The 25,777-nt window shown below is 50.1% G+C and overlaps 1 protein-coding gene across 1 annotated transcript in view; it reads right to left on the bottom strand.

The window, feature by feature from the left end:
• Positions 1–3,589: 3,589 nt before the first annotated feature.
• Positions 3,590–25,777, bottom strand: part of LOC125758465 (uncharacterized) — a 100,055-nt gene continuing 77,867 nt past the window's right edge. The window contains exons 5-6 of the mRNA XM_049415765.1: positions 16,442–16,583; positions 3,590–3,696 (exon numbers count right to left, since the gene is read on the bottom strand). Coding sequence (XP_049271722.1) covers positions 3,669–3,696; positions 16,442–16,583 — 170 coding nt within the window. The 3' untranslated portion in view covers positions 3,590–3,668. The remainder of the gene's footprint in view (positions 3,697–16,441; positions 16,584–25,777) is intronic.

The following is a 25,777-nucleotide window of genomic DNA, read 5'->3' as shown; positions in this document are numbered from 1 at the left end:
AATGTAATTCGTCAGGGCTGTTCGACTTGGAAGTTTTAGAAGCGCCACCGGTCGCATGTGCTCATATGCTTTTGCTGATAAATGTCGAAGGAACACAAACCGACGAATTGTCTTCAGATCAGGTTGGCTTTTTTAAGGGGAAGGCCTTAGATGCCTCATCAAACGCGAAAATTGACCGGCGTCCGGTGTCGGCGTCAGCGGCATTAACACGAGTGACGCAAGAGATCATCATCACGTGATGACGTCATCACGACGTCAGAGATCGCAAAAATTCGCGAAGTCATAATACGTAATTATGACGTCAACTACGATGTAGCATAATCTAACGTCACATGGTGGCATCATCACATGATATCATCGCTTGGTCAAAGGTGGGCAGATTCAGGAAGCAGTGCAAAACAAGAGAGGTACAGAGAGCTTACAATAGTTGCAGAAAGCTATCGGAGGGTGGGAGGTTCAGTACATCGGCTTGGAAGAAAAAGAAGAAAAAGATGGCTTTTGCCTTCATGTCGACCGATGCAAATGTATAAAAGACCGTGGGAGTTTTTTCTTGAAATTTGTTATTTGATCTTGTAGGAACAGCACTGCAGGTTGTTTCTTAGTGCCATTTTGTGCTATGTACGATATATCTGCCACCAGGGAACCTTTCGCAGTTTACTATTTACTATCACGATCTATCAAGGATTTGTTGCAATCTGAAGACATAGTTTCTCAAATCTTTATCTTTTGTTCACCATTTGGTTGTTCCGTGGCCTCGGTCACAAGAGGGAGCCTTAAGCGCAGCTGCATAAACATACATGACAAATTGCGCTGGTCGGTTTGGCTGACAGCATCGGTAGCGTACGTGGGCTCTGGATCATCCCATTCAGGATCTGGTGGTGTGGGTATTGCAAGTGGCAGCAGCCCAGATGTAGCGGCGCTTGTCGCATGCTCATCCCCCACTCTGAGCGGAGCCGGAGGTCTCTTTTCAATGCTTGCTATGCTTCGTTCAGCGCTTGCCTTTGGCTGCAAGTGCATGGAGTATACTTCAAGAAGTGAAGGTACTGCAGCTTTTTATCCATCGTCTCTTGCCTTCCAGAAAGTCATCGACATGAAAATTACTGCTACACACCTTAGCGTAACATGATATGGCATCTGGTGACCACCTGTCACGTCGAACTGCGGCCAGCCACTTCTCTCGTACGTTGATGACACCGGAAATCTCGTCATAGGACAGTCCAGGCATTTTCTTTCAATTTACCCAGTGACACAGCGGCACGCAGCAGTACAACGCACGTCATGCAGGCTACGTGGTCATGACAAATGATAAAAAACGTCAATCGCATTCCACTCCCTAACCCCAACCGCAAGTGTCACAGCTCAGCAAAGCAAATGGGCTCTCTCTCGTTCTGGCCGCGCTCGCACCACGCGGAACCATGTTTGCATAGCGCCACCATGTAGTGGAGGAGAGCGGGGGAGAGCGCCGGACGGCCGCGAGAGGCTGTCCTACCAAGCACTGAGGTTATAGAGGAGGCACTGACGTTACGCAAACGCGTCATCAAAGCCAGTTAACGAAGAGAGCATAAGATTAATTTATCTTCTTTGTAGACAACACAACATGTGCAGTTGAGTTTTTTAAACTTGGTTGTACGTTGTCCTGTAAACGACATCAAACCATTAGCTTATTCTTATGCCCTATGCAGGTATTACGCCCCTTTTATCTATATATCTATATATCATTGCGCGTTTGTTGAGTAGCCTTCATTTTAAATAGTGTGCCTAATTCCGTAAATCTAACACATTCTTTACATCTCCCATTGCTATCATTTTACCATGGCGCTAATATCGCAGCGTAATATGATGGTAACGCCCGTTATTTTCTCTATGCCTGATATTCAGGGCCTAATTGATGTTAATACTAGCATTACTGGGCAGCATAAGCAACCTTAAGCTCCCTGTCTGTGTGTATTCCGTTACAACCAGTTGAAGCATTTCATCAACTAGTTGAATTCCCGTCTAGTCCACAGTACATTAGACTATAGGACTGTCATGCGGAGGGAACAGGATTTGACGCGACGTGACTCGCAAAAAAAAATACATGCTCCGGTCATTATGAAATGTCCTTCAAGCGGGCTGGGACCAATAAGCTTGCGTTTCTGGACATGCGGCGCTTTTGATTAAGCCTAACTTACTATGACAAGTAAATTATTGTTCTCAATCACGCATGTACTATCGTGAGAGATATGAATGGCCTCAATGTTCACTGTTAAGCCTCACTGCTTACCTCAAATGTTTTGCCTAATGTATCTGTACTGGTAGCGTCTCATGAATGTATACATTTGTTTTCGAAACAAGTGTAAGATACCGGTCATCGTTCCTGCTGTGTCTGCTGTGTAAATCGTACATAGTTTTTTTTTATATTACCGTGACCTTTGTGTGATTAGTCTTCTATCAGCCCGTACATGCAGCGGTAAGTTTGCCTTTTTCTCCGGGTCCTTTTTGTGTGATCTGAAAAGTTCCATTTTCTGTGATCTGAAAAACTGATTTTTATATGGTTTCTGAGGTCTGAAAAAGCAAACACTTCATACTGCCTTCCTTATTGCCGGCAGGGGTGCGATTTCAGCTGTTTGCTGGTGGAAAATGACGTATGCAAGTGCTGTCGCCGTATACGAACGTTGCTACGGTGCTTGCGCGAGTTCTGTCCTCGCGTGCGCATTTTTACAACAATAATGATTTATGTGATTATACGTGCCATAATCACGATATGATTTTGAGGCACGCCGTAGTCGAGGGCTGCGGAATTTTCAAAAACATGCGATGATTTACCGTGTGCCTAAATATATGTACGCGGGCCTCTAGCGTCTTGCCTCTATCAAAATGCGACGACCCCGGCCTGGCATCGCACCTGCGGCTTTCGGGTCGGTAGCCGTAACCACAGTACCACCACAGCGGCTGCATTTCTCCAAGGTTGGGAAACGTATCTATTCCCATGGACATACCGTTGTGCTAATGTTCTCAATTTCGTTCTGAATTTTATTTTTATTATTCATCAATAAATTCATAGTTACTTATATAAAATACTTTTGTGCCTTCATGGTCAATTTGGAAATACATTAAGATAATTTTTTTGGAAAATGTTCTCAAGATAAATATGCAATAAAGATAAGATCATAAGGAGAGACATTTGTCAAAGCGTGAGAAAGCGGGACCTCGTGCAGGTGACGAATTCTAACGCTTCAAAATGCGGTCAAAGAAGCAGCGAAGAGCCGATAGTACTTCCCTATTCTTGCTGCTAAAAAAAAGGAGGAAAGCACTGCGCAGATAGTCTTGAAAAAGTTAAGCTACTGTGTTTCTGGTTTAACAAAAAACAAGGAAGGTCAGTTGAGTTTCAACTAGACACTTCTTACGCAGACTAGGAATTAGCTTCCCTTACACCGTATTTGGCTGATACACCCTCCCGAATTGTTTCAGGTAACGACGCTGAGGTTGAGGTAACGACTTTGAGGTTGAATCAAGAAATTAAAAGTAAATTGGAAGCAAGGATACTATATTTTAATGTACCACAGTTTAATTTTATTCTAAATAAGTGAAGTGACACCTGGCAACGAGCGGCAATAATGAGACCCACGAGAACAGCAGTTTATTATTCAACATTCTTTCTTTCGTAAAGCGACGTTTATGGTGTCCGCTTAGTTCATCCAGTCAAACAAAAAATTGCTGCGAGGATAAAAAAAGATTTAGACTCATAAGTCCAGCACTGGCATACAAAGACAAAAGAGCTCGCTTGAGACGTTCCAAGGATCAATTTAATGCAAAACACACTTACTTCATTGTTGCGAATCATTTCTCTTAGTGCTTACATCATGATACGTCACGGAATCTGACAAAAAAGAGTGTTCAACGCTAGCCATCTTGGCTACGAGCGGCGCTAGTTAACACTCCCACGTTTACATGCAGAGAAATAGTGATTAAAGTGGACGGGAGGATGACCGCAGGTGTACCTCAATCGGTAGAGCATCGGACGTGTTATGCAGACGTTGTAGCTGCAGCCCCTGCCGGCGGCAAGTTGACTTTCCGTCCGCTTTAATACCTTTGCATCTACATCATAGCTACAACAGCAAAGTTAAAAGAGTATAAATGAATTCCCCTATACGTATCTTAGGTTCACTATCTATTGGTTTCATTGAGCAGTTTCTAACAAAGACAACGATCTCTTGATCTATTCCATTTCTTTCGTTCGTGTCTGCAACAAAGCTTTCACCTTCTTGTGTTACACGAGTGTAACATCCGCTCAAGTTTTTCCCTTCTAACACTTGTACTCGCATACGTATTGTATTTTGTATTCCATTGCGCTATATTACATTTTAATATCATGTTCCTAATGGCTGCGAACTTGTCGCGCATTAACTTTTTTTATTTGTTCTTGTTCAAATGTTTCGTTTGGAACACCCCCTGATTAGATATTGCCCACAAGGGTCGAGACACCGGCAGCAGCCGGCAGCACCGGCAGCAGACACCGGCAGCAGCCGCGCGCTACAACGCCGACAATCTCATGGTGTCGGCTCGCGCGAGAGATGGACGGTCGCGTTTTCGTGGAGCTCCGTCGTGGGACCACCTACTCGTAGCAGCGTAAATATCTCTCCTTTTCCCCAGTCATTTTTGATTATACAGAGTTATTTAACGCGCGCCTGAGCGTTTGTTATTTTATTTTCTCTTGAACCGCGCCCAGTGCGCAGCCCTTCTTAGGGCTTCAAGGCCATCAAATGTAGATCCCCCACCATAGCCTATCTTCTATCCATCTTTCATGATGGCAGACGACCTTCCACCGGGATTTCCCCCGTGCTACTCACTGAGTGGTGATTTAAACCACTCGAAAACGTACGAGCTCCTCATGAAAGAGGCTGCCAACCTCGTACGCGAGCAAGCAACTCAGGAGCCATGGCGTCTCAGCCCTCCCCGCATCTCTCCAGTCCGCACCAACCGCACTCGCGCGCGGCAACTAAAAGATGCGGCGAGCCTCCTACGCAAGGACACCATGCCTGTGTCCCGCACACGCACCCGAAAGGCCTCCAGGACTCCGGCCGCCCCGAAGAACGCACCACAGCCAGGCAAAGCCAGGAAGGGTGAGGCGAGCGCCATGACAGCACCCCCCACTACCCCTTCATCCCTGTCAGGAAAGTCGGCCCAGCACACAACCGCGGCCATCTTCTCGCCGCCAGCCTCGTCGCAAACGCACCCAGAGAGTCAGCAACGCTCTCCCCAAAACCCGCTTCTGGAGACAATAGGTAGCAGCAACCGGGAGGAATGCTGTACACAGCATGACAAGATCACGTTCGCACCCTCACAGCAGGAGAGCGAGACAAACAGCCGCGGGTCGCCCCCGCCACAGACGCCCCCTTATTGGAAGCACACCGCGCCCCCTTCCTGCTACCCCGCCGATCCTCCTGCGGACAGCAGCTCAGAGGAAACCCGCCTGGCCGGTTCGCCTCTTCCCTCCTTTCCCGCAGCCGCTGATGTCACGAGGCCCCCTCAGAAAAAGGCAGCCTCCTCTCTCGGCACAGCCAAGACAGCGGTGGCCACCCTCGTCCCCATCCCAGCCACCACTGACACCATGGAATCAACTGTAGCAGACGAACAGGTGATCCATCCTGACGCGGCGGCCAAACAGGCGACGGAGAGCGCTGGGAAAGGGAAGCAGCCCCCCTCCCAGCACGCCGCTGGAGGAGGCAGCATTCCGAGTTGCGTCACGGGCACGCTGGCTGTAAGCGACGAGGATGATGCGTTCCCCTCGCTTCCCTCCACCGGCGCCCCTCCTGGCACACCCATCTGCGCTCCGCTTGTACCCGCACCACCACGTGGCCCACCACAAGCGAAAGCGAAACCAAACGGTCCCCCACAGCCTCCGGCCACCAACACGGCTGAGCCACGCCCCTCGCCGAAGAGGGCCCGTCCCACGTCCAGCACCAAAGGCCCTGTGGAAACGGCTCTATTCCGCCCAAGGAGCAGAAGGATGAACTTTCGAACCTCCACACAGGAGGCCATCTCTTCACTCCTTGCCGCGGTGGACGGTGTCGTGCGCGTTCGCGTAAACTTTCGCCGGAACGTTGTGGCCGCTGATGTCCTCATCGGGAGCCCGCTCGAGCCCCTCCTCGCGATCACAGACATCTGTGGTATTAGTGTCCGCGCCAGGAGGGCCTCTAACAACAACACCTGTAGCGGCATGATTTTCGGCATCGACACAGCTCTCGGGGAGGACGATATACGCAAAAACATTGCGTCCGATCTCCCTGTAACAGCGTGTTCGCGCTCAGGGAAGAACCTCATCGTTCGCTTTGAGGGCACCAAACCCCCCGCGGAGGTCTCCCTGTACAAACAGCGCCGAACCGTCAAAGCACGACGCCCGCGACCTGTTCAATGCGATTCCTGCGGTCGGTACGGACACGTCCAGACCACCTGCACGTTCGACCGGCGCTGTCTTCGCTGTGGGGCAGACCACGAACAGTCGAAATGCACAGCACCAGTGGCCAAATGCCTCTTTTGTGGTGGCAAGCACATGGCCACGGAACCGCGCTGCCCTCGCTGGCAAAAGGAACGGCAGCTCGCAGAGGCTCGCGCTCAGGCCAGGAGAGATACCGCTAGCCAGGCAGCGCAGACAGACGGCGCCGCGAAGAGCTCCTCCGAACAGGCCCGTGTTTTCCAGCCAACTAGGCAGGGGCTGCTGTACTCCTCCATCGCTGGAGGCAGCTCAAACAACGAGCTACCAGCATCCACACCCGCCGACCCCTCTGCAAGCGCTCGGCGCGATTTGGCGATCGCCGTGCTCGCAGCAGCAGCCAGTACAGCGCTGGAGTTTCTCCCGTCGAACTCTCCTGCCCACTCGCTGTGCGTCGCGGCTCTCGCCACACAACAAGCCCTAAACCAACATGGCTAGGGACCCCAGCAATCATTGCAGGCCGCGCATCCTGCAATGGAATTGTCGCTCGCTGCGCCGCCGACACGCCGAACTTGCGGAGCACAAAGCTCTGCATGAATTCGACATTCTCGCCCTGCAGGAGACGCACGCACGCGCCGAGGACCTGACGCTTCACAACTTCATCGGCTACAGCGGACCGACGACGTGCGCGCTGAGCAACTGCTCTGATGCGCCCTGCACCGACCCCGGTCATCCCCCTGGCTCGCCCCGAACTGCCCTGTATGTGCGCGCCGCCCTCGCGCACACCTGCATTCCCTGTGAACGTTTCTGTGATGACGCAGTGGAGTGCCTCGCAGTGACAGTGCGTGTGGGTGGTGTGGACACTTCGGTTGCGTGTGTTTACGTCCGCCCGAACCTCCGTTGTGATTACGCGTTTGTCCCCCGCCTCGCCGAGGCGCTGACAGTTGACTGCATCGTGTGTGGGGACTTCAACGCTCATCACAACAGCTGGGGTTGCGGACTGACTGACCTTCGCGGCCGGTGCCTGTCGGACGCGATCGCCACCACAGGTCTCTCCATTCTGAACACTGGTGAGCCAACGTTTGTGCGCCGCAACACACGCCCCTCCACGATCGATCTGGCACTGGTGTCTCAGTCCTGCTCGTACATCTGGACACGAGCCCCAGACACTGCCGGATCGGACCATTACCCCATCGCCCTCTCGCCCCAGTAAAATTCATTCCCATTGTTGCGATAAGAATAAAAGCAAAAATAAAGTCATGGGAAAAACCTGTACCTGCCGAAGCATACCAGGTATAAAGCCAATAAATATAAATGAAAAGGGGTTTTAATATAACCCAAAGCGCAAATTTAGTGGAAAAGCCAATTAAATAAAAGAAAAATGTGGGCAACGGTAACGCGTGTGGGTCCTAAGAGCGTTGGGACAACGAGCACAGAAACCGGGCATTTTTTTTTTAATGAAGAATGAGACTGAGACGATGGGGCAGAACGTGCCCAATGAAAATGAGATAAAAAAAATAAAATAAAATAACAAAAAAAACCAAACAAACAGTGGCAACAGTACAGTGACAGAATGCGGACAGGGCCGCCGTTGGGAAGGCGACGGATGGTTGCTCAACAGGACAGTCCTGAGGGAGCCAGCCTGGCAAAATGTCCTTGTACAGCCACTCGAAGTCGCGGAAAGTTCCTCTCGCCCAGCCACCCGAGTCGCGGGGCGAAGCGCGTGTACAGTGTCGTGAGGTGGCGTGTTTTTCGTGAACTTTGCGCGAAACCAACGCTCGCCAGTGACTTTTTCACTCACATAGCGGAGTGCGCGCGTTCAGCCACAACGCGCTGTGTTGTGCCTGCCGGCTCCCCGTGCCCTGACGTGAAGCTGCTGAATTTGCGCGCCGCTCGCCGACGTGCACAGCGCATTGCGACCCGCACGGACCGTGTCGAACATTGGACGGTGCACAATCGCATAGATGCGGTCTGCAGACGACAGGCACGGCGACTCAGGCGCAACAGCTGGTCCGGCGTCTGCTCGTCTCTCAGCGATCCACGTCGCCGTAATCGCGCCTGGCCCATCATGAGAGGACTTCTCAACCCAAGGGCCCCTCGCCACCCTGTGCTCGCGATTGCGGTGGCTCGCGGCATCACGGAGCTGGAACTTTCAGAGCTATTAGCAGACGCTTTTACCCCAGCCCTCCCTGCGCCTCCAAGCGTGAGTGCCGGCACTCTCGGAGGCCACCGTCCGACCTTATCGCCCTCTGCGCCGACAGACGCGGCCGTCTCGCAGCAACTCGCTTGCCTGTGCGACGCCGAGTTCACTGAGCACGAACTCGCTCGTGTGCTCAACCGCAGACGTCACCGCAGCGCGCCGGGGCCGGACGGCATAACACACAGCATGCTGCGGAACCTCAACGACGACCAGCGCCAACTCTTGCTCGTCGCCTTCAACGAGGTCTTCAACAGCGGCTCCCTCCCGGATACCTGGCGTACAGCGTTGGTCGTGCCGGTTTTGAAGCGCGGGAAGCCACCGCGCAGCCTCGCCTCATACCGGCCGATATCTCTGACATCGGTGCCGGGGAAAACCATGGAGGCAATGGCGCTTCATCGCCTCCAATGGATATCCACTGCGAGCGGCACCTTCCCTCCACAACAGTGCGGCTTTCGCGCCCTTCGCGCCACGGCTGACGCGATTGCCGCGGTTGTTGGCACCCTGGAACAAGCGCTACACGACCGGGAGACAGCCCTGCTACTTCTGCTCGACGTGCAGTCAGCTTTTGACTGTCTCCCCCACACGACGATCATCCAGGCGGTCTGTGCGCTTGGTGTGCAGGGCAAACTCCTGCGCTACATTGAAGCCTTCCTCGCGGACCGCTCACTGACTGTCCGTGTGGGGAAGGCGAACAGTACGCGCCGCCCTGTCACCACCGGAGTCCCACAAGGAAGCGTGCTGAGCCCGTTTCTTTTTTTTTACTTGGTTCTAGCACCGCTCACCGAGTGCCTTCCCAAACAAGGCGCTTTCACTGTGCACGCGGTCACCTACGCGGACGACATCACCCTGTATCTGCGCGGCCCCACCCGATGCCTCGCCAGGGTGCGTAAGTGCCTCCAGAACGCCCTAGAGGCCGTCGCCGGGTTCCTGGACAGCATAGGACTGCGCATCTCGGCCGCCAAAACAGAGGCACTCCTCGTCCGCCCGCGTGCCAGTGAACGGCGTACAACCCGCCCCATCACACTCCACGGTGTTCCGCTGCCCTGGAAAACCCACGTCCACTATCTTGGTATCACCATAGACCACAGACTAAAGTGGAACTGGGAGGTGAGCCGTGTGAGACGTGAAGCACGCCGTGTCGAGGGTGCGGTCCGACGGATTCTCGCGCGAGGAGACGGATGCCCGGCCTCCTTCACGATGAACATCTACGAGGCCATGGCAATGTCCAAAGTGCATTACGCGCTTCCTCTGTGTAGCCTTCGCCCCATCGACGCTGACCATCGACGCTGACCATCGCCGAGTTCTCCGCATGTGTCACGGACTCCCGCGCGGTTCGAGAGTGGCTGCCACGCTCGCGGAGACATGCGCCTGGCCGGCGTCACTCACAGGCGAACTGCGCGCGCTCTACCACCTCGAGCGCCTCCAACGTGCACCGGATGGGGCCGCCATCCTGTCCCAGTTGCGGGCACTGCCCAACTCGCGTGTCGGAACACTATTCGACACGTTCGACTCTATCGTCATGGACTCCGCACCCGAGATTCCCCCGTGCCCCCCCCCCCCTCACCAAAGAGTGCCGCTCCCCATCGGCTTCGAGCTCCCAGGTGTGCGCTCGAAGCGCAACACACCGGCCTGTGCTATCGCGCAGAAAGCCGCAGCCAGAATGGACCAGGACCTTGATGGAAGGACACAGTTTTTCACTGATGCCTCCGTGCTTCGGGGCCACTCTGCGGCCGCTGCCTGCGCGGCACCACAGCTGGCATTGAAGCGCCAGTGCCGGCTCGCCTACCGCGCCTCCTCCACCACGGCTGAGCTGGTAGGAATACGCCTTGCTGCCGACCTCATCCGTGAAACGCCGCAAGTCACACGCGCGACAATCTACACTGACTCGAGGTCTGCCCTCCGCCAGCTCGCCAAAGAGGAACGCGCCCCCCCACTCGCACAACGTGTGGCGTGGTCACTCCACAGTCTGCGCGAACACGGATGCGACGTGGCTCTCCAGTGGATACCGTCGCACGTTGGCATCGCAGGGAACGAGGCTGCCGATGACCTGGCAAAGACAGCACACGACCCAGCTGTTCCACTGACAACGTGCGCGGACTCCGTGGACACAGCGCGCCGAAACCTTTGGCGAGAGCTCGTGCGAAACCTCCCCGACAAGCGCACGGCCGCCGGCTCTCCACCACGCATTCTATCGGAAAACGTGCTGACCAGGAAAGAACGGTCCCTCCTCCTCGCACTGCGGACAGGTTCCGTCTGGCCTGCTGAGCGCCGGCACCGCCTCCGCGGTGCGCCCTCGCCCCTCTGCCGTGACTGCGGAGAGAGGGAAACCGTGGCGCATCTCTTCCTTTCCTGCTCCGCCCTCTCCACCCACCGCGAAGCGCTCGCTCGTGCCTTCAAGCAGATGGGATTTCCGTCTGCCACGGTAGATGACATTCTGTACCCGGTAGGATCAGCCCATCGCGTGCGCCCTGCCCTGCGCGCGGTCCTCAACTACATCGAAGCGGCGGAACTGGCCGACCGTCTTCTCTGAACCACGCCGACCAAGCCCCCAACAAACGGAACTTCCGTGTCTTTTTTTTTTCCCAGTCATGTGTTTATCGCGTGTTCCCCCCCCTTTTTTTTCTTTTTCGCCCTCTCCCCCCAGTGATGTGTTTAACTCCCCCAGGCCTCCTCCTCCACTCTAACTCTAACTTCTCCTATACTTTTCTCCCCTTTCCCCCAGGTGTCGCGGTTGTGGTGTCCTCGCCTGAGAGACAGTTACTGCGTCACTTACCCCCACTATTCACCTAATTTTCCCAAATAAAGAATCTCTTTCTCACAAGGGTCCTCCGCGTGCATGAACAAATAAAGAAATAAATAGTGAGACATCATGTCGCAGTTGAAGACCTGCATAGGGATATTTCCGCTCTTCTTGAGGAAAAACAAGGCATATGTGAAATCCCTGCAAAATTGGCTTAGCTAGTCATGTAAACTTTACGCGCGCCTTCACAAAAGAATGCCTACAAATCTGCTGGCATCTCCACCCAACTGAATTTATTTTCATAATCTGTGAATGTCAGAAAGAGGACGTAGCGGAGTAGTTTAACGGCTAGCACTGCGGAGCGAGGGGTCGCAGGTTCGAGTCCCCCGTTGCGCGCTTCAGAAAAACTTTCGTTTAAACTATTTTTCTTTTTGGGATTTATAGAATGACGCGGTGACGCCGCCGCCAGAAAAGGTTGTAACGACATTAAAAGGGCTCGTTCCGTCGAAATTCCGATGTCGCGTCGGCGTCGTTGGTTGTGAGCGAAAAGTAGGCCCTGTCCGTCAGCGAAACTCGAGAGAGACGCTAATAAATAAATAATGAATTTCATTGGATCGAGATGAAATCGAAAACAGACCTTCTGCGTGGCGTGCCGGTGCATGGATAAATGCTACAAGCGTCCCTTTAATAACGGGGTGGTGACGTGTGCCACCACGCTCGACCAAAAAAGAAACCTTCTCTTTTTTAATATGTTAGTCTAATGCCTTATCTGCTTCGATTAAATCTATCTTACTGTAGAAAAAAAAACAAATTCTGAAATCTGATATCTAACTATTGGCCTCGAGATCTTGGAGTGGCGCCCTCTCGCGTGTGACGTCAGAGCGGGGACTCCGCTCTCAACCGCGCTTCAGCAGCCGCTGCTCCTGTATGCGGATCGTCTGCTTCAGGCGGGAACTTTGTCGAACGAACAGCCTCGCGACGGTCAACTAAAGCCTGCAACGAATGTTTTCGAGTGTAATCTTGAACTTGTTTTAGTTGCGGCCCGATCGACAGGGCCAAGAAATCTCCCGGATGACCGACGAGTGCGCCGATGCCACCGACCGCATTGCTGGTAAGAAAGTGAAATTATGTGTGAGTGTTCTCGCTCGTTATCTTGTTTCCGCCGTACGATACTAATTAGTTTGAGTGTTTCTTTCGATATTTCAGTAAGCGTGCCGTTCTCCAGCATCTACAAGTATGTAGATAAAGCTTGTGAAAGGTCGCGGTGCCTCATCGAGGGCGAGGCGGTGTACGACGCAGGCCACGTTGTTGAATGCGCAGTCGAGGCCGCCAACAGAGATCGCATCCCCGTCGCAGCTCTCGTCCTGCAAACGAGTGCGCAAGTGACGCCTTGTTGCACACTCCCCTGCCGGTGCCCATGATCGCAGTTTGTCCCGTAATGTTGGTTCAGTGAGAACGATATTACGTCGTAGTGAATTTTAACACCGCGCAACGCCGTCGCATGGGTATTAGAACATAACAAATAGTTAATCGCGGATTATACCACGTACAGGACCACAGAGATTAACGTGACAAAGGCAAGCCGGGTCGAGTTTCACGCCGCGCAGCCTAACGAAAAGCTTAAAGAGCTCCGCTTTCAAAAGAGTGTCTGCACTGCCTCAGGTAAAAACTTTTAGAGAATGTGCACTAAACAGCGGCAACAGGTTTCGCTTATGAATTTATCATAAACAGTCCGCTAGGCGCGCGCTTGCCTTTATAAGTAAAATACGTATTACACCATCCAAATGCAGCCGCAGTCTCAGATATACTGCGCCGTTCAGCTGAGCTCACGATGCGCGCTTACGTGCGAGGCGATTCGGAGGCCGTGTCGTCGGCTCCTTGTCTACGGGCCTTCGCGGCAGGTTGTGGGACGGCACCACACCTGGTGTAAGTCACCTATGCTTATAGACTGCGTGCAATAAACGGCTTAAGTATTGGCGAGGCGCTTAAACGCGGTCACAAGCTTACCTAAGCGCGTACGGTGGGTAGCAGAAGTCACTGTCCGCGAAGTGCTTGCTGCACACTGTCGATGCAGGCGTGGGGCGCTTTCTCATTCTGAGCTTGACTATCCACTTCTTCTTCAGCTTTGGGTCCATAGGATAGTTGTGAAAGCTAACGGCTTTTTCACGAGCGGACGAAGTACACTGAGGCACAGAGCAGTACTTCACCATTGCGCAGCACTCGCCGCGGAGACGAGCGGCCGCAATTCTAAGAAACAAAGAGCTGTAGTTCTAAATGAACGTTAAAAGCAGAGCCGCGGTTGTTCGAACAGCGTCAGTAGCCAGCATACGCAAGATAACAAATTGAACTGCTTTTTTGTTGAGATTTACCACAACGGTAGTTTCAACACGGCGCTGGGCTTACGTAGCAGACGAAAGCGCGCGAATCCCCGTTCTGACGTCATACAGGCGCCGTTCGCAGCGCCGCCATCGGTCGCACACCAAGCCAATAGAAAAAGAAAACAAATTCACAGCCCAGTTCTCTGCCCCTTACGACAAAGTGTCCTTGTTTTTCCCGGTATCCATTTTTCTCTTTTCTTTCTGCTCTTCTGCCACCAGCACTCTAACTGTCTCTTATTTCTATCGTGGGCGTGTTCAGCTTTCCATTGTTGTCCCTAACCCCCAATGTTACATGTAGGCTCATGTCGAAACATGCACCTGGTTGGATATCTCCCCATTTATTGAGAACATGCTCCGTCGTTTAACTAGCTTTCCCACAGCATGTGCATTGTGCTCTACCACAAAGAACGCCAGTGCTTGACAGTGTGTCGAAAAGAAGAAAACCGTGTAGGAATGTCATCCATTGCAAGAAGCGTCCTTAGCGCTTGTAATTTTTTGTGGAACAAACGCATAATTGCACCAAGCGTAAAAACACGTGATTTGCGCAAAACGTGGTTCGTTTAAAGGCTCGCCTATTACAGAGCTCTCCGGAATAATTGATCATAATTATCCGCCACAGGGAACAAAAGGTGCAGCAGCGCAGATTCGCGAATTGCCTTACGCTCACGTAGTGCCTTACGTACTTCGCCAATTCGCAAAGGAAGACTCAAGGCTTTGTGGGCACTTCGCAACAGCACTGCCTGTAATCATTCTAGCATAGCTTGAAACGTCCAATGTTTCGCACTCAGACGCTCCTTTCCTTGCGGTACGGCTGAGGTAGCCCCCAAGCAGGGAAGCAATACTAGCGATTAAGAACGCGATGTGAACGTGTCCCGGTTATTCTATCGCGTTCTGCTTTTGGAGGTGACGCTCAAGCGTCCTCGAAGCTTTTTGTAGTTAAGAGATATCTCACTCACTTGATTGAACACGCGTAGGTGATCTATGGCGGTGCGCACATTTAAATGCGAAGCGTTTCTTACTATATTTCAGCCTTTATAATTCGTTCAAACTACCAAGGAACCTTAGGCTTATCAATTACCGACTTTAAAAACCACAGGGTCTTACTCAGTTAGGGAGGGGAAAATGGTGTACTCTCTGTATGTGTCCGAAATTTTACCTTTAAATTGCTAATATCATGACAATAGTTGCATGCTGTATGCTCCAAATAGCATCCAGTTCGAAGGTGGAGCAACGAATGCGATAGCAATGAATTGGAATTTTATACGAAGAAAGGCTAGCAGCTCACTCCTTTAGGAAACGCAGCCGCTGCCGCGAGCCAAGTATCGCTCGTGCTGACTAAGGCTCGAACGTAAATTTTGCGATGAGATTGTAGCACGTACGAAGGTATGAGCAATCTGCTGATCACCTCAAAAGATAATGTAATATCTGGGGTTTAGACCTCAAAAGATACGTGGGCGACCGGGGGATACCACGTCCGGTCGGGTATAGTACGCATTTGCTGCTGGAGGGGAGTTCCCCCGCCAGCTCCCATCTCTATGCGCCTTTCGTGCGACGAAAGAGGGCCGGCACGTTTACATTCCGCTTGATAAGCGCTCGTCGACTGCGCTCGCATGCTTTCAATCGCACACACAACATACAACCCGTGATATCGATTTGCACTTTATACTGAATCTCATGGTGCCGCTGACGCTAACGGTCAAATTCCCCCCAGAGTGCCCATATAATTGCTATTGCAATAAAAACTGTAGGTAAGGCATGTCTTCGCATTCTGACCTATGAAGTGGTGAGCAAGGAGGGTTCAAATGTTGGCTTCTTCTTGATAGCCACTTGAATATGGTTACAAACAAAATATGACGAAACTAATCGCATTATTTTGAGTGAGAAGTACCTTGTAGGTAGTAGCCGATTAAATTGTCACCTTCTCGATTGTTTAATTTTTGGTAATTGGGGCATAAGGTAAGTTTTGTAACATTACAGCCCTGCGCATATGCCTTCTTTGAAACAAACTATAGAATGGTTAAACCCTTGCGTGAAAAGTAATTGACGATAGAAGCAGAGGAGTATGAAGAGAGATAACTTTATTCTACAGGTAATGTGCTTGTCGGGGCTCTGAATGCGGTAAAAATCCTAGACGCATCGACTAGCCGGAATGAACAATAGCATGCCGCAAGTACAATTCAATAATTCTATTTTCTGCTGGCTTATGTCTTGCGGTGAGAGGCGTCCCGCTATTAGCGAAGAATATTGTCCTAACGCCGGCGAACATATATTTGCTACTAAATATGTAAGCAGCTATAATTCTGAAAATGTATTTCGTTAGTCACGCTTGATAGAATCTGTTGCGTATTTTCTAAATGTTGGCCCTATTAAGAAACGTGGAAGATTAACTTTCAGAAGCGAGCTGATGTATATACCTATATTACGCAATGATAATTTTAATCTAGAAGCTGTCGGTCTGAACTGTTGATATCTGAACTGAAAAAAGCCTAACTCGTATCTGTCACCACTACGGCGAATGATTTACGTCAAGCGTCTGCCACAGAGTGGGTATGTTCGTATTAGTTTATATATGTTCGCTATTCATTCAATACGTCAGCTACCCTAACTTGCATATTGAGTAATGTGCCTATTCAATGTATCCACTCCAACAGACCAAAGCTCACAGCATACTTCATGAGATTTCAATATTAAAAAGCGAAAGGGTACTTTACCTTTTCCCAGATCGCTTGCAGGAACCCGTATAAACCTTATCGCTACAATATGCACCACAGAGCTTCGCAACTTTCAAATAGCAATTCGTTTGTGCATAATCAATATACTTGTTACGCACGAACATCTCGCACTTTCCTTTTCCTGCAATAAAGAAAAGTACATGCCTAGTACACGGACACCTGCTTTGATTTCAGAAAAGAAGGCTAACATCAGAAGGAGCCTAAACGAACATTTAGTTTTCATGCTAAATGCTTGGGCGGATTACGGTGCAAGTATCTGTTCCGTGATAGGACCTTAGATAACACAGCAAATACTTACAACCATATGATCTACACATCTTCGAAACAATATGCGTATGACCGCTCGAGTGCCGAAGATACGATCTAACCGGTCATAATTGCGCAGCTCGGTCTTCATGACTTCAAAGCGACACACGGGAATACACTAAAGCATACGACAGTCTACATGACTTGACGAACCTCCCCAATTCACAGCCCGCGATAAGTTTCAACCACGTAATTATTAAGACGAAAGCCTTAGATGCGTCATCAAACACGAAAATTGACCGTCAGTGTCGGCTTCCCGCGGCGTCAGCGCCAACACGAGTGATACAAAAAGTCATCATATGACGTCATAATGACGTTGAGTTTTTCAAGACAAGGCTAAATAGTCTAAAATAGCTGCGACGCTAGGTAGCCATTAACGTGCACATGGTGCAATGCGCTGATCTCCGCATTGAAGATTTTGTAACACCAAGCTAACAGTCTGAAGAGAGTGAAGGAGGGATTTTGTCTGTACTGGCTACCCATAATCATGAAAAAAGACAATTGACTCATAGGTACCAAAACATCAACTGGTTAAACTTTGCGAAAGGCAGTTGTGCAAGTTAAACTTGCAAAACTACCTTTCTTCTGTTAGGTTCTATTCGTTTCGGTGCAGTAAATTTCAACGAAAATGTATTCAAAACTAGCCCAAACATCAGTATTTACAATGTTGTCCAGAACAATTTCAAAGCTCCTTCCCCACCCCGTGGCTACGCAAGTGTCACGCAGATATAAGTAATGTGTGTTCGGCTGCTGCACTAATGCAGTGACAGACGGCTGCCAAAGAGTAATAGCCTACGCCAGTCGAAGTCACGTGTGCGGAGGAGTAATACCGCAGTCAGAGAACAAATTCTTCCTGTGAAACTGACACCTGACCGCATCTGCCTGCCCAGCCCCCCTTCAAATCATTGAGCCCCCCCCCCCGAAAAAAATCTCTGCCTACGCCCCTGGCCCAACTTTGACCAAGCTACGATGGCATTGGATGACGCCATAGGCTTCTGCCACAGGAGTGAACGAGCGAGAGGGCTGCACCAGAATCGACGCCAGCAGGGAACACGAGCCGTGGCGTCACGTGCCACTGCGAAGCGCCGTCTCTATTTTCTTCTCTTGAGGTCGCACGCTCTCCGGTTTTGTTCGCAGCCCGAAGGAGGGCGCTACAACGGCATTAGGTGGCTTTACGCCACATTACGTCACCCAAGAATTTTCGACGTCATGATGATGTCATACGGTTAGGTCATCACGTGATGATGGTTTTTTGAACCACTCGTCCCCGACGCCGCCGGACCCGAGACGCCGTCGACGTGGGACGCCGCCGGTAAAATTTCGTGCTTAGCGGGGCGTATGAGGCTTTCGCCTTAAAAACATCACCTATCGACCAGTCGCCATAGCCAAAGATGAAAAGTGCGCGTGGGCCGATCTTCTATGTCCCGCTGAGGTAAAAGGGAAGCAACTCTGCCAGAGTGAAGTGGATTTGCTGGGGCAATGTTTCACTTATATTGGAAGTAAGATAGATTATCCGTACCAATTACCTGACTCGCTACTTTGGCGCCAGTGTGAAGCGGGGCATATAATTCGCATATATTCCCGTTCTACAAACATGTGTGTCTGGCCCGTTGCGTAACAAGCTATGCGTCTAAGCGTGGGACCCTAGATTCAGAACCCAGCGCTGCCAAAAAGTTTTTGTGTGACAGTTATTCTTCATCGCGTTTCGCCTCACGTTACAGAAAGGCGAAGACACTTTCCTCGACGATTCGGCACAAAAATAGTTACCGATTTAAAAGCTGACCTGCGACTGTTTCTTTCGATCAGCGATTTAGTACAACCCTTGCATATTGCGACATCATTAACGTGATTCTTCCAACACAGTCAATGCTCCAGCGCAGCTAGTTTGTCAAGGGGAGCACCAGCGAAGCAATAAAATCTCAATGCAGACGCCGGTTCGTGTTGAATAGTCACCTCGAAGGATGCTTAGTCAATACGGTGCACTCTGTAACAGTTGCGCTACGTTAGCAAGGCGAGCTTTTATGCATTTCCAGATGCGGTCGCTCAGACGATGCAGCTTCGATAAGGGCACGGCTTTCTGCTCTAACTGTATTTGTGAGGCAAGTGATTCTGTGCAGAGATCACGTGTTTGGTTTTGTGTTATTTCAAAAGAACCTTAATCTTTTAGTGCCTTTCTTTATCATAATAGTGAGCTTGTAATCGGTGCAGGGTTCATAAAGAGGTAGGGGGTGATAACGTAAATAGGCGCCACCAGCGAGCGGCGAAAAATCAGTTCGGATCGCTGGGAATCAACTCTCACTTGGGCATATAGTATCTGTTTAAAATAGTAGCTGCGCGATGCTCCTCGTGACGCATAGCAATGCGCATTTGTGATGCACAGAATGACAGACATCAAACACCTATTGGACAGACAAAAACACTGATCTGAGGCCAAATTCACAAACCTTCCTTACTATGAGCGCTCTTTGGCACCAGGAAACCGGCACCGTTAGTGATATGCCTGACATTCAGATTGGTTGAAGAATTTTCTTACGAACAAGTATGACATGAAGCGCTTATTTTTGGGCACACACGTTGATGTTCAAGTTTTTCTTTATGTCTAATATGAAATAAGATTATCCACATGGATCGCCGTCTTCAAAATTATGTCACGGGAAAACACCGTCCACACAGCTTTACGTTCGAGGCGACAGTACTATTGATGCGGCACAATGTGTTCATATCAGCAAAAATACATGATTTTCGAATAGGCAGCGCACAAAAGGGCAACAAATACGTACACAAAAAAGACGCAAACACAAGCGCTGTGTTTGCGTCTTTTTATGTGTACGTATTTGTTGCCCTTTTGTGAGCTGCCTATTCGTAAATCATGGCTCACCAACTAGCCCATCAGTACATATTAATAAAAAAAATACATGGTGGATCCCACTGTCAAAGGAATTGGTATAACAAGAACGTTAATTGTGTCCTCGCAGAAGTAGTTCATTTCTTATTATACATTGATATACGAGAGCTTACACAATGTCTATTCGTGTTTGGCAGCTATAGCGCCACTTGATGTGGATGCACCCAAGTTGACGCCTGGTGGCACACCTCCATCCCGGCGACTTACATCGCTGAACATGATTAAACATTTCTGGTCGCTGTAGTAGTTAACATACACCTGCACTCAACATATGATTAATCCCACACAAAGGTGGCTTCAACGTGCGCATAATAAACACTAACCCTACATGCGTTCTTTCAAAGCCTCGTCATTTGAGGAGAGAAACGGCGAGGTGTGCGCGTCCTAGTAGTCGGTGCCAGGGCAGTCGAAGCTGTAGGCGGCGGAGAAGTACTGTTAGGCGGCGGAGAAGTGGCACTACGCTGGCGAGGAGGCGTCACACGATGACGCTGAAGGAGAATCGGGTAACTGCGTTGTCACCCATTCGAATCATCATGGACGCCGCATTTCACCGACCATAGGGTTTTGTACAATTTGCAGCGAAAGCCTCCGCCGCGCTGAGACTACCGAAACGCTCGCAGTCGGTGCTCATTAGGGCCATGTTGCACTACTCGTCGCCTCCGTGATTGGCTCCAGCAACGCGCCGTTGCTAGTGCTGCTCGCCCGTTCCATTCACACGGGGAGAAGATGAAAAGTTTTCTCATTGACTAAAAGCTTTCTGGGCACGTGCATTAACTGGCCTTTGCGGCTTGCTGGGCTTGGTCAAGCATAGCCAATTGGCTCGCCCGATCCTTGCTAGCAAGTCAGGTCTCCCACTGCATTGTTCGAGATGTTGTCCTTAAAAGGGGAGAATAGATGTTCTGGGGCCGCTATTCGCATTCCCACGTAATGTGGGTGAGAGTTGGCCGTTCGCTCCACCACGGACAGGTGCGAGCGTATATTGTGGGATTTATGAGGTGTTTTTGTAAGTGGAGGGTACTTGTTGGTTTGTACTCGACGCCAACATCGCGCCTGTTCTCCGGTAAAATACGGATGGGGATGAAGCCTTTTTTGCCGTTCTCCTCCTCCGTTTTCGAACATGTCTCGCGTAGTTGTTGGGGGTTCTTCGAGGGTTGCGACTGGTTCTCGGATGCTTATCTCGCGATCAAGCCGGTCGGCGCTTTCGTTGCCCTCAAATCCCGCATGCGAGGGGCACCAAATATTGCATGCGAATTTAGGAGTTCTTTCCCTCGGATTCTCATTGCCATCCTTGGAATCACCCCAGTCTGAAACATATGGCAAGTTGAACGACGCTCGATAATCACAAGGTAGAGCCTCCCTTTTGTCGTGCGCATCTTCTTGCCATAGCAACCACCGCCGTTTTGGCCGTACTGACTGATGGGGTTCTTATCAATGCCGCTACGGTTGCAGCTCCGCTTCTTGAAACACTGGTGTAGCAATTGCCGCGCAGTCTACATGCTTCAGTGTAGAAGACGGTTGGGTTATTACCGTAACGCTTCTCTAGTGTTCGGGCTCTGGCTTGTCGTCTGCCTGGGTGACACTTCGCGCTCACATTCTTGGGGATGGGGGATGCCATAATTCCGGCCCTAGTGTTAGGTAATAAGTAAGTCTGCTCTACGGTGTGTAGAGGTACTAAGGGGTAGGCATGCTGCTTGAGTAGAGGTCTGCCTTGCTCCGTAGAATTTAATCGTTCCTTTTGCGATATCAGCACAGCGGACGCCAGTTCTTCGTTGGTGTTATAGAGGGCTATCGCCTGAACTCTTTCGCTGCTAGCGTAGGTGGGCATTCGAATCGCAACTTTGTGTGCCGTTCGCATCATTGCGTCAATCTTTGTTGATTTCGCAGTGGCTAAATTTTGGAAGGGTAGACTGAACATTATTCTGCTTATTACAAAATCCTGTACAAGGCAGTGTTTCCTGTTCCCAGAAGATTTGTCTTTTTAGCGTGACCCTATGTTGCATGCGAGCTACGTTTGTCGTCGTTTTTCTGAGTGTTTCGATTGTGTCCACAGGCCGAGGATTTTTAGCTTTTGTCCCTGTCTGTTAGGTTGCCAATGGACTTTGAGGTATGTATGGGGGCGTTTCGCGTTTCTTGAATATTTGGCTTTTATTATGAGGAATTCTGATTTTGTTTTCTTTGACATATATGATCAAGAATTTCCGACATTAGTTTTTTTTCAGGGAAGCCTTTGGAACGCAATACCGCTATGTCATCTGTGTATATTGCTTTATTTAGCTCGGGTTCCTCCTCTAACAATAGGGCAAGCTTGCGCATCCTTACATATAAATGTAGAAGGGATAAAATCAAGCCTTCCGGGGTTCCGCGGTTGGGTATTGGCGTTATCGTAGATCGGTCGAGCTGGTGCCAATTGTAGCCGTTCGGTTCGTTAAAAAAGAGGTTATGTAGTTGTACGTTTTTTTCTCCACATCCAATGTTGCGTAGATCCTCATGTATTGTTTCGTGAGATATGGAGTCGAAATCTTTTTCGATGTCCAAGACTATGATAAACGTCTCCGTGCTCCCGTTAGGTAGATTTAGCGCTTCTTCCTTGATTAGCAGGAAGACATCCTGTGCTGCCACGTGCGGCCTAAAGCCAAGCATTGAAGTTGGAAAAAGTCGATGGGCCTGAATGTAAGAATCCAATCACGTGTGAAGCACTTTTCGAATAGTTTACCCATGCACGACGTCAGAGAGATGGGTGTAAGGTTCTGTAGATTCTACGGCTTTACAGGTTTTGGTGTCAGTACTATTTCGGCTTCTTTGCCTTCGTGTGGTACTTCTCCATTGGCTCATATTTTTTCATTAAAGAAGTCTATGAGTTGGGATAGAGTTTCATTGCTCAGGTTGCGAACCATTGTATTCGTGATTTGATCTCTGGCAGGGGCTGTATTCTTTTTGAAAGATTGCGCAGCTGCGTCCACTTCGGCTACCGTTATGGGGCTGTCGAGTTCTGGGTTGGCTGAGCCGTCGTATTCGAGATATGCGTTTTCTTCGACTGGTCTCTCCTTGGAGCTTCGGTAAATTTCTATTAGCTGAGAGACTAGTGTTTCGTCGATTCCCTCGAAATAATTCTCTATTTGTTTGAATTCGTTCATGGCTGTCTGGGTATTAGTCGGATGTAACATGCTGCATAATATTGCCCACGTTTTTTCTTGTGCCAAATACCCTCAAGGGACGCAAAGAATTCAGGCCAGTAATTGTAATCTAGAGTTCGAGCATATTCCTGGCTTTCTGGGTAAGCTCTGCTACTCCTATCTTGAGTTTCCTCTTAAGTTGTAGCCTCTTCCATCGCTTAGCTAAACTGCATCAAGCTTCCCACAACATTAGCGAGCGATGGTATGCCTGGTGCCGTGGTTATTTTTGGGTAGTCTTCTCATGAATGTTTGGAATAAAGCTTGCCCATCAACTTCATTTGTTATCGACTACAGGTTTCCTTCTTTCTCGCTGAACGCGGTCCAGTCCGTCATAGTTGCCGTCCGAAGCGGTCGTTCCATTTTAGGTGAATCTAGGGACAAGCCAATTATGGTGTGATGGCTGCGTAAGTTTTCATCGAAATGAGTCAATGCGATCTTGTCTAGGTCGTTTGTAAAAGTGAGGTCTAGAAAAGTGTCTCTAGTTGCACTATTTCCGGTGCCGATTGGTTTGTCTATGGGCGTTGCGACCATAGGTTATTGTTTTCAATCGCCTCAAGCAGGTTGGGCTCTGTAGAGGAGTCTTTGGGGTACCCCCATCCCGTATGAGGCGCATGAAAGCCATCGAGAACGACCACTCTGCATCTCGTATTTGCCATTTTGCATACATATATGGTTTCCAAAATCGACGTCACGTTCTCTGGGCGGGCTGTATACGTAAGCGACGATTGTCTTAGATTTGGTCCTTTTATATGGGAAATAATATAACTAGAGAGAGAGACATCCTTCCCTACCAAAGTTCCAATTTATAAGTAATCAGGGTCAGTGTGGAGGTTGTAACCAGTCATATTGTGTAAATGTGTTCCTATTTCCTGAACACAAATTACATCAGACTGGATTGACGTCGATTGTATGTATTAGCCTAAGGTGGATATCTTGTGTAGCTTACGACAATTTCACTGTATTTCTTGTAGGGTTTATCTACAGCGCTTATAACTGCTAGCCATGATTGTTGCTCTCGCTATCCGACGTCTCAGACATTTTGGGAGGGGCTTCCGGGCTGTTGCTAGCGCGTTTTCTGAATTTTTCTGTCACGGAATTAGGAAAATGTCTACGTTTCTTATAAGTATATGTATTTCGGCGAACAGTTGTTGCATTTTTTGTGCAAGGGTAGGTAACTGGTTTTCTGTCCCATCGATTTTAGCCCCTGCCTCTTGTTGCTGTCGTGTCGGCTTAGCTTGAGACAAGTGTTTTTCAACGTGGCTGTGGGATTGTTTTAGAGCGGCAAACTTCGTTTGATTTCTGCCAAGGTGGCTTTTAATTTTTAATTTATTGTTTTCCTTTGTGATTTTTTGACATACCGGGTTTTCAGTTATTAGTGAGCTTGTAGGAGAAGCGGTTTGTGCCCATCTGACCGGCAGTCGAGCTTCCTGCTGGCCTGAAACTGCCCTGGGCTTTGGATCGGTTTCGTGAGGGGCCTTAGGTTCGGGTGGTGGTTTAGCATTCTTACTGCTGTTGGTTGGTCGAAATCTTGATCCGGATGTCGTTCTGAACCGGGATCTCGACCAGGATCTTGAGCGTGACATATGGGCTTGGTCGGCACTCTTGGAAATCAGTGATCGCTGAACTGCATCACTTGTTCTTCGGATTCAAAACAGCCTAGTCGGCGGCTGCTTTGGGTATTGTCCATTTCTTGTGGTGCATGTTGCATCGTGAGCTAAGGTTTCCTTTTCTGATACTTGCGGCAATGTTGAGCTGGCTTCAGTTGCTATCAACAGCTGCGGTCTCTGGTCAAGTGCTCTGCTTCACATGTCGCACAGCGCGGAGCGCACTCGTGTCCATCCGTTGGGTGTAAGGTTCCACATATTTTAAAAACGTAAAGTTCGGGCCTTGGGCAGACGTCCATCTTATGTCCCACTTGCTGACAGATTTTGCAGACAATTACTATGTTCTGATGTGGGTAGCAGGCCAGTTCGCCTCCTTGATAGCATACGTACTTGGGCACGAAAGTTCCGTAGAACGTGATGACAGTTGTCTTTGAGTGACCCAGCATACGAGCCTGGATGATTTCAGCGTTTTGAGTGCGGATTCGTAAGTTCGTCTTTAGGCTACCGGACGGGGCATGTGGGGGTAGGCCATGAATCACACCTCGGACGGCTCCGTCTCCTGCAGCGACGCATGCAATAATTGCATGGGATCGGCCGTTTACCGCACTCGACGTACCTTCGCGCCCTAGTTCTGCCACTTGTTGGTCAGGAGTCGACATGACTATAATATTGGAGCCTGGTTTTAGGCGTAGCATCAGTTTCTCACCATGTATTCCATTTCCGCACGCTGCGATGACTGCCTCCTCCAGTAGTGGGCTTGTGAGTGTTGGTATGGGCAGTCCTTGGTGTCGTCTCACACTCCTGTCATGTATTTGTGTATGTGCAGAATAGGGCTTCAAAAAGTCCATACCTTCTTCCGTGGGATTTTCATGGATGGTTGGACGCACATTGGCGTTCACCACGCCTGGCGCAACTGTATGGGCCGCCATCAGCGTCTGCGTTGCCCGCATCGGCGGCGTAGCTGCCAATCTCCAACCTCTTGGTAGGCTTGGCGCGGCGGCTACGCAGTGGAGGTCTGCATTTGTTCTGGTAGTGTGAAAAACGGTTCTTTGGCCAGAACATTGGGGTCGACGGGCTTCCAGTCACTTCACAAGTGCAATGGTGTCAAAATTTTGGGGTGTTTGGAGTGGAAACCACCAACAACATGAGAACTACGAGGCGCGATGCGATTGCTTGCACACTCCGCGACGCCACCGAGCGTTTTTTTCTTGCACGGCGATAGCGTAATCAGAGAAAGCGGTGTTACAGCCACAAGAGTGTCGGTTATTGGACGCTGAGTTTCATTACTGAGTGAGGAGTAAGGTCGCCATTCCTCGGAATGTTAACG

The sequence above is a fragment of the Rhipicephalus sanguineus genome, chromosome 5 (assembly GCF_013339695.2).
Source record: "Rhipicephalus sanguineus isolate Rsan-2018 chromosome 5, BIME_Rsan_1.4, whole genome shotgun sequence".
NCBI lineage: Eukaryota > Metazoa > Arthropoda > Arachnida > Ixodida > Ixodidae > Rhipicephalus > Rhipicephalus sanguineus.
This window is presented reverse-complemented; position numbering and strand designations above follow the sequence as displayed.